Genomic DNA, 17,108 nt, shown 5'->3' with positions numbered 1-17,108 from the left:
GTATGTTTAGCCTGGAGAAGAGAAGATTGAGGAAAGATATGATAGCACTCTTCAAGTACATGAAAGGTTGTCACACAGAGGAGGGCCGGGAGCTCTATCTCTCATTTAAGTCCTCACCGGAGTTGGCTGTAGAGACTATTTCCAAGTGCCTGGAGTCCGTAAGTGAATGGATGGGAGGTAACAGGCTGAAACTGAACCCTGACAAGACCGAGGTACTGCTGGTGGGAGACAAGAGAAGATTAGGAGATATTGACCTGGTGCTGAATGGGGTTAGTTTGCCCCTGAAGGACCAGGTTCGCAGCCTCGGGGTCATTCTTGACTCCCAGCTGTCCATGGAGGCTCAGGTATCAGCAGTGAGCCGGGCAGCTTGGTATCAATTACATCTGATACAGAGGCTGCGACCCTATCTTCCGGTTCATCTGCTCCCGCGGGTAGTGCATGCCCTGGTCTCCTCTCGCTTAGACTACTGTAATGCGCTGTACGTTGGGCTACCCTTGAAGACGGTCCGGAAATTACAGCTGGTACAGAATGCGGCGGCACGATTGATTAAGAATAGCCGCCGGCGGGATCACATCACCCCAGTGCTTGAAGATCTGCACTGGCTACCAGTTGTTTACCGAGCCCAATTCAAGGTGTTGGTGTTAACCTTTAAAGCCCTACACGGTTTCGGTCCAGTGTATCTAAAGGAGTGCCTCCAGCATCACCAAGTATGCCGCCTGACGAGATCAGCCTCTCAAGACCTTCTCTCGGTCCCACCAGTTAGAACAGCTAGACTGGTGCGGACCAGAGAGAGGGCATTCTCGGTTGTGGCCCCCACCCTCTGGAACTCTCTGCCATATGACCTACGCCATGTCCCCTCCCTGGTAGGCTTCCGCCAAGGACTAAAAACATGGCTGTTTCAGCGGGCATACAGAATCACTAGTTAATTTTAATTCTATAGTGTACAGATGTGGGTAAATTGAATATGTTATGATTGTATTTATATGTGTATTTTAAATTTTAATTATGTACGCTGCCTAGAGTGGCTGTTTATTCAGCCAGATAGGCGGCCTAAAAATAAAATTTTATTATTATTTATTATTGATCGTCACAGAATAATGGGCTCATGTTGCAGGAAGCCAAATTTCGACTGAACATCAGGAAAACCTTCCGAACTGTTAGAGCCGTACAACAGTGGAACCAATTATGTAGAGAGGTAGTGGGCTCTCCAACACTGGAGGCATTCAAGAGGCAGCTGGACAGCCATCTGTTGGGAATGCTTTGATTTGGATTCTTGCATTGAGGAGGGGGTTGGACTTGATGGCCTTGTAGGCCCTTTCCAACTCTACTATGATTCTATGAGTATAAAGGGAAACCCATTGTATTCCTACAAGACTTGAGCACTGAAACACTTCTGTGATGTAAAGCATTTAAACTAGCAACACCTTTTAAGAGAGGCAAACGTCAGTTACAAATGGGGTTTCCCGTATGCCTTAATAACTGAGGTGGATGGCATGGTACATAAGGCTCTCACCAAAAAAGATATGGCACATATCCTCACTCTTCTTAATGTACCTGTTCCATGAGGTGAAGAAGACCTAGATGAAGAAGACTTATGAGATGGGAAGGTTGGCAACAAACGCGCGCACCACAGAAAAAAAATCAATCTAAATTGGGCCTGGCTATGTCTCCGCAGCTCACTTCCAGATTCACTAGGTCCACCAGGATCAAAAGAAAATGATATTGTGTCCACGATTTAAATGAACTACACTTGCATTAGTTCATGTGAGACCGAGGGTGTTTTATTTACTAATATGTGGTAGATTATATTGGATCAAGGTGAGGGGGAGGGAATCATGTCCTGTCTTTCTCAACTTTGTTTTATTAATTGCATCCTTGCTTGTTGTACCCCATAACAGTTTCATACTCCATTCCGGTATAGCGGGAATACTGTTTGGTTCATACTGCGGGTTTCCATGCTAGGGATTCTTTTTTGGGTGTTAGGGAGGGGAGGGAGGGAGGGAAGAAGAAGATGTTTATTGGGAATGTTGGTTTTATTTTCCTTGGAATATGGGACAACTATACAATGTAGACCAGTTCATAAAGTATTTGGTGACAATATCTGATGAAGCACTCAATATCATATCCTCTGGTTATTATATCTTTATTTCTTTTCTCTCATCCCCCCAATATGACTGATATTAGATTTGTCATGTGGAATGTTCATGGTTTGGGAGATGTAGTGAAGCGGAGGAGGGTCTCCAACTATCTTCATAGGCGGAATCCCTCCATCGTCTTTTTGCAGGAAACACACCATGATGTTGTTACCACCAAACTATTGTCTCATTCTTATTTTGGAAATCAGTATTTGGCTCATGGTACTAAACATTCAAGAGGTGTAGCAATTATTTTGGCCAAATACTGTGATTTTCAGGTACATAAAATATTGTGGGATCCAGTGGGTATATTTATATTTGTGGATAGGCTCTGGGGAACTCAACTTCTCATGCTAGCATCTATTTATGCTCCCAATGCACAACAGCTATCTTTTTTGGCCAAGACTTTTAAAAAGTTTCATAAATTTGCTATTGCACAGATTGTCATAGCAGGAGACTTCAACACTATTGTAAACAAGCATCTTAATAGGCATCCCTCATTGCATTCTAGAAGGACCCTGAGTAATGCCTCCATTTACTCACTCATGCTGAAATACAAGTTAATAGATGCTTGGCGATATTTGAACCAGGGAGTCAGAGATTATTCATTCTATGCAAGATATCATACTGATTCAAGGCTAGATCGTATAGTAATCTCTGACTCCCTGCTTCCTGACCTGTTTTCATCTTTTATGAGTCCAATACTGTAGTTATATTGGACCATGCAATGGTGGAAATGGAATTCCGCCCCCAATGTAATATACAAATGACTAGTCCAGCTTGGAGACTTGATCCTTTACTTTTGATTTCTCAGAGTTCGAATGAAGCAATTAAATCTGCAGTTGAGGAATATTTTAAATTTAATACCTCTCCAGAGATAAGACCTGAAATACTGTGAGATGTTATGAAAGCTACTGTGCATGGCAAATGTATCGCAGAATATTCAAGAATCAAAAAAGCACATGCTACAGCATCACAATTATTATTACAAACTATCAAACAATTAGAGAAAGAACCCAAAAATATGGGGTCTCACAAAGTCTATGCTAAACTCCTGGCCAGAAAAGCAGAATTAAATGTTGCCAAATCTCTAACCTTTACCAAACAAAAATATTATGAATTGTGTGTGTGTGTGATGTGCCTTCAAGTTGATTGCGACTTATGGCGACCCTATGAATAAATGACCTCCAGTAGCATTTATTGTAAACCACCCTGTTCAAATCTTGTAAGTTCAAGTCTGCAGATTCCTTTATGGAATCAGTCCATCTTTTGTTTGGCCTTCCTCTTTTTCTACTCCCTTCTGTTTTCCCCAGCATTATTGTATTTTCTAGTGAATCATGTCTTCTCATTATGTGTCCAAAGTATGATAACCTCAGTTTCATCATTTTAGCTTCTAGTGACAGTTCTGGTTTAATTTGTTCTAACAGCCAATCATTTGTCTTTTTCACAGTCCATGGTATGAGTAAAGCTCTCCTCCAACACCACATTTCAAATGAGTTGATTTTTCTCTTACCCACTTTTTTCAATGTCCAACTTTCACATCCATACATAAGAGATTGGGAATACCATGGTCTGAATGATCCTGACTTTAGTGTTCAGTGATACATCTTTGCATTTGAGGATCTTTTCTAGTTCTCTCATAGCTGCCCTCCCCAGTACTAGCCACCTTCTAATTTCTTAACTATTGTCTCCATTTTGGTTAATGGCTGCACCAAGGTATTGATAATCCTTGACAAGTTCAGTGTCCTCATTATCAACGTTGAAGTTACAAAAATCTTCTGTTGTCGTTACTTTAGTCTTCTTGATGTTCAGCTATAGTCCTGCTTTTGTGCTTTCCTCTTTAACTTTCATCAGCATTCGTTTCAAATCATTACTGGTTTCTGTTAGTAGCATGCTATCATCTGCATATCTTTAATTATTAATATTTCTCCCTCCAATTTTCACACCTCCTTCATCTTGGTCCAATCCAGCTTTCCATATGATATGTTCTGCATATAGATTAAACAAGTAGGGTGATAACATGCACACCAGTCTCACACCCCTTTCCCATTGGGAACCAGTTCGTTTCTCCATATTCTGTTCTTACGCCTCTTGTCCAGAGTATAGGTTGGGCATCAGAACAATCAATGCTGTGGCACCCCTATTTATTTTAAAGTATTCCACAGTTTTTTTTGTGATCTACACAATCAAAGGCTTTTCTGAAATTCCTTGGTCCTTTCCATTATCCTACATATGTTTGCAATGTCTCTGGTGCCTCTTCCCTTTCCAGCTTGGACATCCGGCATTTCTCGCTCCATATACGGTAAGAGCCTTTGTTGTAGAAACTTGAGCGGTACTTTACTTGCATGGAATATTAAGGCAATAGTTCAATAATTACTGCATTCCCTGGGATCCCCTTTCTTTGGATTGGGATGTATATTGAATGCTTCCAGTCTATATGCCATTGTTTTATTTTCAATATTTGTTGACAATTTTTTGTCAAACCTTGGACAGATTCCATCTCAGAAACTTGTAGCTGCTCAATTGGTATGCCATCTATTCCTGGTGATTTGTTTCTTTCAAGTATTTTAAGTGCAGCTTTCACCTCACATTCTAAAATTTCTGGTTCTTCTTCATACGGTTCCTCCATGAATCTCTCATCATTGCATCTCTTTTATATAACTCAGTGTATTGCTTCCATCTTCCTTTTATTTTATCTCGGTCAGTCAGTGTGTTTCCCTGTTGATTATTTCACATCCCTACTCTTGGTTTGAATTTCTCTTTGATTTCTCTAATCTTTTGGAATAGGGCTCTTCTACCTTTTTTATTATCCTCTTCTATTTCTGTACAATAATTATTGTAGTAGTTCTCTTTAACCCTACGTACTAGTCACTATATTATTGCACTTAGGGTTCTAACTGTGTTTCTCCTTTTGCTTTTGCTTTTCTTCTATCTTTAACCATTTTAAGAGTTTCGTCAGTCATCCATTGAGGCCTTTCTCTCTTTTTAATTAGAGGTATTGTCTTTTTGCATTCTTCCCTGATAATGTCTCTGACTTCAATCCATAGTTCATCTAGTTCTCTATCAGCTAGGTTTAAAGCCTCAAATCTGTTTCTTATTTGATCTTTAAATTCTTCTGGGATGTTATTTAAGTTGTATTTTGGCATTGTTCTTCTTTAGCTTTACTCTGATTTTCGATATTACCAGTTCATGATCTGTACCGCAGTCTACTCCTGGTTTTGTTTTCGCAGAAAGTATGGAACTTTTCCATCTTCTGCTTCCAATTATATAATCAATTTGATTCCTATATTGACCATTTGGTGATGTGCACGTATACAGTTGTCTTTTTGGTTCCTTGAAAAATGTGTTTGCAAGAAACAAATTATTAGCTTCACAGAATTCAGTAAGTCTTTCTCCTGCTTCATTTCTATCTCCTAAGCACCATTTACCCACTATTTCTAGTTCTTCTCTGTTCCCTACTTTTGCATTCCAGACTCCCATGATTATTGGAGCATCCTGTTTTGGTGTGTGATCAATTTCTTCCTGTAGTTCTGCGTAAAATCGCTCCATTTCCTCTTCTTCTGTGTTTGCTGTTGGAGCATAGACTTGGATGATGATTGTATTGATAGGTTTCCCGTTAAATCTCATTGATATCATTCGCTCAGACCTTGCGTTATGGCTCCTAATTGCTTTTGCTACATCACTTCTCACAGAGCAACCCCATTTCTTCTTAATTTCTCATTTCCTGCATAAAATATTTTGTAGTTGCCTGATTGAAAATGTCCCATTCCCATCCATTTTAATTCACTCACGCCAAGTATTGTAATATTGATACATTCCATTTCTTTCTTGACAGTTTCTAACTTTCCCTGGTTCATGCTTCTCACATTCCATGTTCCTATTGTCTACATTGTACAACTCCGGACTCTCGTTTCGTATCTGTGCGCCTCAGTCTCTGGGCTTCCTTTCGGCTTTGACCCAGTTGCGTCATTAGTCATGGCGCTACTCGTACTTGTCCATTGTTCTTCCCCAGTAACTCAATGGGTGCCTTCTGACTGGGGATCTCATCTTCCAGCACTATCTTGTGTTGCATTTTGGATAGTCTATTCATAAGGTTTTTATGGTAAAAGGTATTCACAGGTGCCTTCCTCTGAGTCTGGATGCATCTTAGTCTGGTGCAGAGCTTGGAAAAGTTACTTTTTTGAACTACAACTCCCATCAGCCCCAGCCAGCATGGCCACTGGATTGGGCTGGTGGGAGTTGTAGTTCAAAAAAGTAACTTTTCCAAGCTCTGGTCTGGTGTCTCAGCTTTGACCATTCCGCCTTGGGTGACCCTGCTAGGAGTCTAGCCCCTTGATCTAGACTCCTGACGGCATTGCTCTCAGCTTCTTCTATACTCTCAAACCCCCTCATCAAGTTAAGGTGTGCATCCTAGAGGAGGATTATGAATTAGGAAATAGAAATTCTAAGCTTCTAGCCCATGCCCTAGCAAAAAAGAAAAATAGCAGTAAAATTGATTCAATTAAATTAGACAATGGTTCTTTCATGCAGGATTCAAAATCTGTTAATATAGCATTTATATAAATCTGTTCAAATTTGTATTCCTCTTCCAACCCAACCCAAGACGCTATAAACTCATACCTCAATAAACTAGATCTTAAACCAGTTTTAGACGCAGTAAGAGCTCTACTTAATAAGTCAATTACTGAGGAAGAAATGCTTACAGCTATTCAGAAACTATTTAGAAAGGGAAGAGGCACCAGAGATCATATTGCAAAGATACGTTGGATAATGGAACAAACCAAGGAATTTCAGAAGAAAATCACCCTGTGCTTTATAGATTACAGCAAAGCCTTTGACTGCGTAAATCATGAAAAACTATGAAATGCTTTAAAAGAAATGGGGATGCCACAGCATCTGATTGTCCTGATGTGCAACCTATACTCTGGACAAGAGGCTACTGTAAGGACAGAATATGGAGAGACCGATTGGTTCCCAATCGGAAAGGGTGTGAGACAGGTGTGTATTTTATCACCCTATTTATTTAATCTATACACAGAACATATACGGAAAGCGGTATTGGACTAAGATGAAGGAGGTGTGAAAACTGGAGGGAGAAATAGAAATAATTGAAGATACGCAGACGATACCATACTACTAGCAGAAACCAGTAATGATTTGAAACGAATGCTGATGAAAGTTAAAAGAGGAAAGCACAAAAGCAGGACTACAGCTGAACGTCAAGAAGACTAAAGTAATGACAACAGAAGGTTCATGTAACTTCAAAGTTGATAATGAGGACATTGAACTTGTCAAAGATTATCAATACCGTGGCACAGTCATTAACCAAAATGGAGACAATAGTCAAGAAATCAGAAGAAGACTAGTACTGGGGAGGGCAGCTATGAGAGAACTAGAAAAGATCCTCAAATGCAAAGATGTATCACTGAACACTAAAGTCAGGATCATTCAGACCATGGTATTCCCAATCAGTTATGTATGGATGTGAAAGCTGGACATTGAAAAAAGTGGGTAAGAGAAAAATCAACTCATTTGAAATGTGGTATTGGAGGAGAGCTTTACTCATACCATGGACTGCGAAAAAGACAAATGATTGGGTGTTAGAACAAATTAAACCAGAACTGTCACTAGAAGCTAAAATGATGAAACTGAGGTTATCATACTTTGGACACATAATGAGAAGACATGATTCACTAGAAATTTATTATTATTTATTATTTATTACATTTGTATACCACCCCATAGCCGAAGCTCTCTGGGTGGTTTACAACAATTAAAAACATTAAAAACAAATATACAAATTTAAAAACACTTTTTTAAAAAAATTAAAAACACATGCTAAAATGCCTGGGAGAAGAAAAGACAGTAATGCTGGGAAAAACAGAAGGGAGTAGAAAAAGAGGAACACCAAACAAGAGATGGATTGATCCATAAAGAAAGCCACAGACCTGAACTTACAAAATCTGAACAGGGTGGTTCATGACAGATGCTTTGGAGGTCGCGGATTCATAGGGTCGCCATAAGTCGTAAGACTTGAAGGCACATAACAACAACATTCAGAAACTTAAAAATAATTGAGCGCTGGAATCTGATGGATTTGGGAGCTCTTTCAATAAAAAGTATAAAGATCTTCTGACCCCTCATTTACTTGATCTGTTCAATTCTATTTGGCAAGTCAGATTCCAGAAACTTGGACCACCTCAAGAATTGTTGTAATTCTTAAACCAGGGAAAGATGGAAAGGAAGGTGGGGTCTTGTAGACCCATAGCCCTATTAAATCAAGATAAAAAAAAATTAGTTCCATTTTAGCAGCCCACTTGAACACAGTCATTCTGTCAGTTGTTCATATTGATCAAACAGGGTTTATACCAGGAAGACGTATCGCTGATCCGATCCGTAGAGTATTAAATGTGATTCATGCTGTTAATAAGAAAAAAACACTTCTCCCTTTAGACACGTATAAAGCGTTTGATTGCTTAGAATGGGAATATTTATTTTTTGTTCTGAAAAAGTGTAAACTGGGTGATCAATTTATAGAAAACATTTCTAAATTATATTCCTGAAATTTCGCCTCTTTGCGTATAAATAATTTAGAAATTCTCCTTTTTCTGGGCTTCATGGAACCAAACAAGGATGCCCCGTATCCCCATTGCTCTTTGCCCTCTCCCTGGATCGCCTGGCTACAGCTTTGAGACTGAATACAGTTGTCAGGGGGTTTTGGAGTGAGGGAGTAGATCATCTTATAAATCTTTACATGGATGACATCATGTTGATGTTGCAGGATCCAAACAAAGCTATTCCAGCTGTGCAATTTGAATTTCAGCAATTTGAAAGCTTGGCGGGGCTCTGAATTAATTTTAGAAAGTCTCTCATGATGTTTTTTAATATTAAACCAAAGGATCAGATCCACATTTCTCAAGGTAGTAATATCCTCATATGTCATGAAGTATTTAGATACCTGAGAGTGCAACTTCCATGAAATTTATCTAAACTTTTCGATCTGAACTATGGTCCAATTCTCTGAGATATGAAAAAAATGAAAAATTAAAAAAAGAGAAGTTAAAACTTTATCTGCTTGATAGGATTGCAGCAGTATATATGAAAATTATACCATCTTTTCTTTTTTTGTTTCGAGTTCTCCTCATCACCATCCATCCATCCACCTTGAAATGCTGGCAACAAATGCTTAATAAATTTATTTTCCAAGATAAAAAACCGTGGTTGGTACTTAAACTATATTACAGAAGACTGGATGGAGGGGGATTACCAAATCTACCTGTATATTACAATGCTTTCCAGTTGAGACAATTATGATGATGAAAACACATGTTGATCTCCCTGGAAGACGAAATGTCAAGTTCGGGCCCTTTATGGGCTCTTCCTTTTGTTCATATTACTTTGTCTCAACTGAGAAAAATAAGTAATAAAATAAGTGATCCTTTTACTTTATGCATGTTCCAGGCATGGAAACACTGGAAACTTCCGCTCTCTCCTGTCCACTCCCCCCGAGCCCCTTAGTGACATACCCTGTCATTATAGATCCAACACTTAAAAATTTAGTATACCATCTAGACAATAAGGATTAGTTTAGATTGCAAGATTTTTTTCAGAATGGCACACCAATTACACAATATCAATTACGAACAGATTTGCATGACTTAAAAATTACTTGGCTCCACATGCAACAAATTGCACACCTTCTCCAAAACCCCAGTATTCAGACATATGCAACCAGATGCTTTACTCAGTTTGAATACATCATGATGAATAACACTTCAGGAAAAGGGCTAGTTGCTGAACTTTATACTGAACTGATGGACAAGTTGGGCAACTAACAGGATTAAAATCCTTATGGGATGGAGGAATGGAGGAAACCGGAAAGGGTGTGAGACAGGGGTGTATTTTATCACCCTATTTATTTAATCTATATGCAGAACATATCATACGGAAAGCAGGATTGGACCAAGAAGAAGGAGGTGTAAAAATTGGAGGGAGAAATATCAATAATTTAAGATATGCAGACGATACCATACTACTAGCAGAAACCAGTAATGATTTGAAACGAATGCTGATGAAAGTTAAAGAGGAAAGCACAAAAGCAGGACTACAGCTGAACATCAAAAAGACTAAAGTAATGATAACAGAAGATTTATGCAACTTTACAGTTGACAATGAGGACATTGAACTTGTCAAGGATTATCAATATCTTGGCACAATCATTAACCAAAATGGAGACAATAGTCAAGAAATCAGAAGAAGGCTAGGACTGGGGAGGGCAGCTGTGAGAGAACTAGAAAAGATCCTCAAATGTAAAGATATATCACTGAACACTAAAGTCAGGATCATTTAGATCATGGTATCGATCTCTATCTATGGATGTGAAAGTTGGACAGTGAAAAAAGCTGATAAATCAACTCATTTGAAATGTGGTGTTGGAGAAGAGCTTTGTGGATACCATGGACTGCAAAAAAGACAAATAATTGGGTGTTAGAACAAATTAAACCAGACCTATCACTAGAAGCTAAAATGATGAAACTGAGGTTATCATACTTTGGACACATAATGAGAAGACATGATTCATTAGAAAAGATAATAATGCTTGGAAAAACAGAAGGAAGTAGAAAAAGAGGAAGGCCAAACAAGAGATGGATTGATTCCATAAAGGAAGCCACAGACCTGAACTTACAAGACCTGAACAGGGTGGTTCATGACAGATGCTCTTGGAGGTCGCTGATTCATAGGGTTGCCATAAGTCGTAGTCGACTTGGAGGCACATAACAACAACCAGCACCACTAGGGTTGCCAGGTTCAGGGCCTGATCCTGAACCTGTATCTTTAGGAGAAGAGATAGTCAGCCAAATGCAGGTGTTCTTGCAACACTGTAATGGGAAAACCACAAGGTGGAATTCTCCCTTCCCCCTGCACAACTTTTAAAGATACAGAAGACCTCTTGGTTGCCAGGTTGCCAAGTACAAAGGCAAGTAGGTGGGGCTGGCTGAGGGCAGACAGAGTTTGATAAGGCAGTGTTCCACTTGCCCTAATGGACCAGTCACCCCTGCTTATAAATGACCAGCTTGAAGGGGAACAATTCAGAGAGGGGAACAGCCAAACACCAGTGACCTCTGAACCAAACCTATGGACAGGACCCTGATATCCCACCTCTCCGTCTGAAAGTAGATTTGCACATGGAATAAGTGATATGAGCAATTAAACTGCCATGAAATCAGTGAGTGTTCACATGTATGTGGAATTGTTTTTCATTATAAATTTGTAATGGAGAACAAATTGCTATTTAAGGATTGCTATTCTGCAAGATAGCCAATGCTGCATCAGTGGGGCTCCACTGGCCCAATGGAGTTTCTGTTTCCTCCCACCTGCACCCCTCAAAATCTGCTCCAGAGGGTCCCCCAACTCTCCAGAGCTGATTTTGAGGCCATGCGGGGTTAAGGGAACAGGAGAGAAAAAGTTCTATTGCACACAGCTGCAGCAGTGAACACTGCCTTCTGTCTTGAACACAAATAAAGAATATTTAACTTCACAAAGGCTTCAGTTGTGCAAACTATGAATGGTATCAAGTACATGGAAAGGGGCTTTTCCATCCCCTGCACACACATCCTCCAAGTCTTTTCCAAACAGTATGAGTCCCTCCTGAACAGTGTGGGGTGGCCATTGGGGGACCTCAGAAGTAGGGGAGTGTTGCCCAAAATTGGATGAAGGCCCCATGTGCAAGTGGAGTTCCATTTCTGCAAGGCGCCACACTCAATTTGTAATGTTTCCTCCCTCCCACCAGCAACCGCTACACCCTATGCCACACTGTTCAGAAGAGAGAAACCTGGACCTGCCAGAGAGGCATTTGGATGGCACAGGGGGGTGCAAAGGGATGAAGGAAAGGACAAGAAAATCCTCTTACATGACCTTCCATTGCCAGCTGAGTTGTCATTTGGTTTTGCAAGTGGTTTTGTCAGATTTTTATAACCGCATAGGATGTTCTCTTTTTAACCAGAATAGGCGAGTCAATTAAGCAGGGCTGTAATTCATTGGTACAGCATGCATACTTTGCATGCAACAGGTCCCAGGTTCAGTTCCTGGCATCCCCAGGTAGGGCCCTGAAAGTGTGAAACCCTGGAGAACTGCTGCCAGTCAGTGTAGACAGTACCAAGCTATATGGACCAGTGATCTGACTTGGTATAAGGCAACTTCCTAGGTTTCTAAAGCTGTGTCTGTCTGTTTTTTCCCCACCCCTAGAATTATAGATGGAATCTAGCATTGTAAGAAAACCTTCTTGTGACACTTCCAGTGTGTAGTAGTCAGGCATTGCTAATGTATAACACACATATATTTGAATGTAGTTTTCTCAGGGTTCCTATTTATATAAATGGAGGTTGTCCAGCATTAGAGCTTTTTGGATTGCACTCTTATTGACTTTCATACGCATATATCCATAGGATTTTACTTTGTTATTAGTTTAATACTAGTTGTCAGGAAAAAGGAGGCAGCAGGATCTAGCCCCAGGACAAGGACTGGCTCCAAACAAACATAAATAGGTGGTTAAAAACCAAATTCTGTATGACAGTAATATATGTTTATGTTTCATGTCGGCAAGACAATGGAATAAGCTAATGTTCTAATGGTATGTTCATAAAATGTTGCAAGAGGTGATTAGTAAGACATAAGAAAAGCCTAATGGATCGTGCTAGCGACCCATCTAGTCCAGCATCCTGTTCTCACAATGGCCAGCGAGATGCCTTTGGGAATCCTGCAAGAAGGACTTGAGGGCAAACAGCATAGAATTATAGAATCATAGAATCGTAGAGTTGGAAGGGACCTATAAGACCATCAAGTCCAACCCCCTTTCTCTACTTGTGATTCCCAGCAACTGACATTCGGAGGCATATTTCTTCCGACAGTGGAGATGAATCATAGGCCTTTTGTGTTCCTGTGGTTTCCTTCAGATCTTGGTTTGTAGTCAGAGATTAAGGCAGCAATTCTAAACACACTTACTAGGGAATAAGCCCCATGGAATACAGTGGACGGTCTGGGTAAACACAGTGGTACAGGATTGCATTGTAAATCACAATTCCTTGGTTTGGATATATTGCAAAACAGTGGCTTAACAAATTCTGTTGCCCCTTCTTTTCTTTAGCATTTTCATCCTGGTTTAATTAAACCACAGCTGTCACATCCAAAGCAGGGAACTGTCAGTTTACTAACCAGGACCTTAAAACACGGTCTGAAATAAGCACCAAGGAAGGATAAGGCAGGAGCAGATGCTCCACTTGCTCATTCTGGACTGCTAAATTATGGTGTAATTGGAAATTGAGTGCATGAATTGGGCCAAAGGCTGCAATCAGACACAGAATGTCCAGAACCTATACTAATTTACAAATAATGGATTATGTGTGAAGCCACAGTTCAAAGTTTGTTTGCAAACCAGAATGCTAACACTGAAACTTCTGAAGCTCATTGCTGATCAGGTGGAAAATGACAGCAGACAAGCAGCTTTAAATCGGGGTTTGCCAACTATTTGTCTGGCAGTTCAAACCATGGTTTGGGTTCTCAGCTGTGATTAGAATAAGCTATGGTTTGGTATGATGTTCACATTGAGCCAATGTACTTTACTACAAAGGCCAGTGACAATTCGCTTGTCTGCATTCATCCTTTCAGGCAAGTGAACAGCACAGACAGCAATGATCAGAAACCTGAATCCTCAAGCCTTGGTTCAAACCTATCCATGTCCAATGAAAGTAAGTAGCTTTGTTATCTTTGTAGATGAGTAAAAAAACTGGGTGGGTTTATGTACCTGAATTGTACATAGTAGTCCTTGTCATTCCCAGATGCTTACATTGCAATGTAAACTTTGCTAGCAGTCCAGAGGGGTTTGGGCTCACATGTATTTTTTATGAAATAGTTTCTCTCTTTTGAATGTTCCCATAGGATCCCACAGCTCTTTAACTCCCTTAAGTTTTAAAACAATAGCTTGTGAGTTTGGTCTAGAAACTGCTGAAAGGAAACCTAAAAGAGGAAAATAGGTTGCATATTAGGGCTGAGATGGACCCTACTTATTACAATAGCTCAGGGGTGGAAAGGTTTGACCCTCCAAATGTTGCTAGACTGCACTTCACATCATCCTTGGCCATTGGCCATACTTGCTGGAGCTGATGGGACTTGTAGTTCAGCAACCTCTGGAGGCCAAAGGTTCCCCACCCCTGAACTACATCATCACAGTAATCCTTGCAACTTCTCTGTGGCCAGGTTCATGCATAACAGGAAACCATGGTTTCCTGCTGTATGAATGTACCACAGCAAGCCTCAGGGTTGCACCCTACCTCTCTGTTATATTTGCAGAGAAGAGAGCAGAACTGGGGTTTGTTTAAACGATGATTAGTGGGAACAAGCAAGGATCAACAAATGGTTTCAGGCCTTGGTTTGTTCTCAAATCATGGTTTAAACAAACTATAGTTCCCTGAGTTTTAGATGCCATGGAAATGCTGGTTTGTTGTAAAGTCAGAAGCAATAGTTTCTGATCTTCCTGTCATGAGTACAAAAGAAAAGGGGGATGCACAAGATTGAGGGTGCTTATGTAGCAGGAAATCATGGTTTGTTCATGTTGCTTGGTTTCTAGTTGGTCAGTGGTTTCCAGTTACGTTTGAATCAGGCCTAAAAAGTAGGTGAATACATGAGGCTGAGATCCAACAGCTTGACTCAGGCTACCTAGAGACAGCCATGACAAAGGCAAGATTTAAATGATGCTTCCTGGCTTACCTCCTTTGTCACTGTGTTAAACCAGTTCACAGTTTAATTGTATTTACCAGTGATGTTAACAGGATAGAAGCCCTTTCAGAGGTTTTGAGAAGGAATTGTGCAGGGCCATTTAGAGGTATTTTTAAAGAAAAGTAGAGTGAACAGGAGATGCACTGTGAAACTAGGGTAGTATAATGGATTCTTTCTGTCCTATCTTTTTGTAACTACTGAACTGTAGTGGGTACCATTCAGTACAAAAAGCCTTCCTGACGCTATTTCTACTCCTTTTTTGGGAAACCATTTCTGATGTCTGAAAAATTAGATAGGAGAATGACCCACATACACATATCAGAAAAATGCAAGAGTTCCTGAATTAATGAGCTAGCAAGCTATTCGTTTGGACTTGCCTGTCAGTGAAGCCAGAGAAGGCAATGTGCTACCTCTGTCTGTCACAGAAACATAGGAAGCTACTTTATATTGAGTCAGACCAACTAGCTCAATATTGTCTACACTGACTGGCAGTGGCTGTCCAGGGTTTCAGGTAGGTCTCCCCCATCCCTACTTGGAAATGCCAAGGATTGAATCTGGGACCTTCTGCATGGAAAACAGATGCTCTGCCATTGAGCTATGGCCCCTTAAAAGCTTTTTTTGTGCCAGCCAAAGAGGAACTAGGTATTATTTATTTATTTATTACATTTATATCCCACCTTTCTTTTCATGATAGAAACCCAAGGCAGCTTACATATGGTTCCCAGGCAGTCTCCCATCCAGGCACTGACCAGACCTGACCCTGCTTAGCTTCAGCAGGGTGCTGGCCTCATGTGCCTTGAGACCACAGCCTAGGTAGGGAAGATGTTGGGCCCCGTACCTTGACTCATGCACCTGGGTGTAAAAACATCTGGTAGAAGGTCTCTGTAGTCTGTCAGGGGCTGCACTCAGACATAACACTAAATCATAGTTTGTTAACCCAAAGCTTGTCTTAGTTGAGACTAGTACCAGCTGTACAAACCATGGTTTGTATGGGACTGCCAAATCAGGACTCAAGACACTGCTGCAACATGGACACAGGAGAAAATTTATGAAGCTAAGCTGGAAATGAAAACAGATGAGCCGCTCTGTTTTTTAAGAAAGGATCTCTGTCAGACTACAGTGGATCACCACCATTCTCTCAAATCTCTCTGGGGATAATTCTTTGGTTGGGTCATTCTCATGATTGCCAAGATAGCGTCTGGTTAAGCATATCAGAACTGCCTTTCACTCTCTCCTGCTGGTTCAGTCATAGCTGGCATTTGGCCCTAATCTGGGTTTCTAACCAAGGGACTACCACAATGGTGAAACCTTGGAAAAGGGCTGTAGCTGAGTGGCAGAACACATGCTTTGCATGAAGATGTTTCCAGATTCAGTCCCTTGTATCCAGAGGTATAGTTGTCCAGGGTCTCAGGGGATCTTAGATTCCTTACTTTTTGGGGGTAATGGTCCCAATGTCTCCAGCATCCTATGAGCCAACCAGCATGAAAGAGGAGTGTGTTAGTCACTGAGAAGAGTTTTCTAACATGCTTCCTTGTCCTTTCCTGCTGATTGGAGCCAATCAGAGTGAAAGGAGGTGAATCAGCCACCCAAAACACTCTTAGTAGCTAATATTCTCCTCTTTCATGCTTATTGGCTCATAGGGATGTCTGTTGTTGTGGAAGAAGGCATTAATGATCTCATTCTCAACCCCACAGCAAAAAAGAGAGAAGGGGTACGTCTGTAACTAACATTAAGGGACCCTGCACTTCTGAATTTGCCACTACACTACTGCTTGTATCTCCAGGTAGTATTGGGAAAGAATCCTGCCTGAAAGCCTGGAGAGCTGTTGCCAGTTGGTGTCAATAATACTGAACTAGATGGTCTGACTTTGGTACAAGATGGCTTTCTATGGGACACAGGTGATTGTGGTGAAACCATATAAACTTTAGGTACCCTGTAGGGAGGAATCTTGTCCTTGGACACATCATGCCCATGGCAATTATAAACTGGTGCCCTAGGTTGATAGCTTGGGAAGAAGACAGAGAGGTTCAGGTGCCATCTTTGAAGTGTTATGTGATCACAATAACTGGAATGCTGTCTAATATAGGTGAAGAGCGATAGGAGTCTAAATAAGGAAGAGGGTGCATGGTGGCATCTTGAAGACTTTCAGCTATTTAAAGCAATAATTATAAATCTAATTTCTAGGGCAGATTCCCCCTTCCC

General features: G+C 40.6%; 1 protein-coding gene across 4 annotated transcripts in view; it reads left to right on the top strand.

Moving 5' to 3' along the window:
• EYA3 (EYA transcriptional coactivator and phosphatase 3) overlaps nucleotides 1–17,108 on the top strand; it is a 95,387-nt gene that overhangs the window by 45,596 nt on the left and 32,683 nt on the right. For 3 of the 4 annotated variants that reach the window (XM_061597665.1, XM_061597664.1, XM_061597666.1), the window contains one exon: nucleotides 13,800–13,879. The exons of the other annotated variant lie outside the window; for it this stretch is intronic. In XM_061597665.1, coding sequence (XP_061453649.1) covers nucleotides 13,800–13,879 — 80 coding nt within the window. The remainder of the gene's footprint in view (nucleotides 1–13,799; nucleotides 13,880–17,108) is intronic. 4 annotated transcript variants of the gene reach the window in all.

Source organism: Rhineura floridana, chromosome 15 (assembly GCF_030035675.1).
Source record: "Rhineura floridana isolate rRhiFlo1 chromosome 15, rRhiFlo1.hap2, whole genome shotgun sequence".
Taxonomy (NCBI): Eukaryota; Metazoa; Chordata; class Lepidosauria; order Squamata; family Rhineuridae; genus Rhineura; species Rhineura floridana.
Note: the sequence above shows the minus strand (reverse complement) of the source record. Positions and strands in the feature narration are given on the sequence as shown.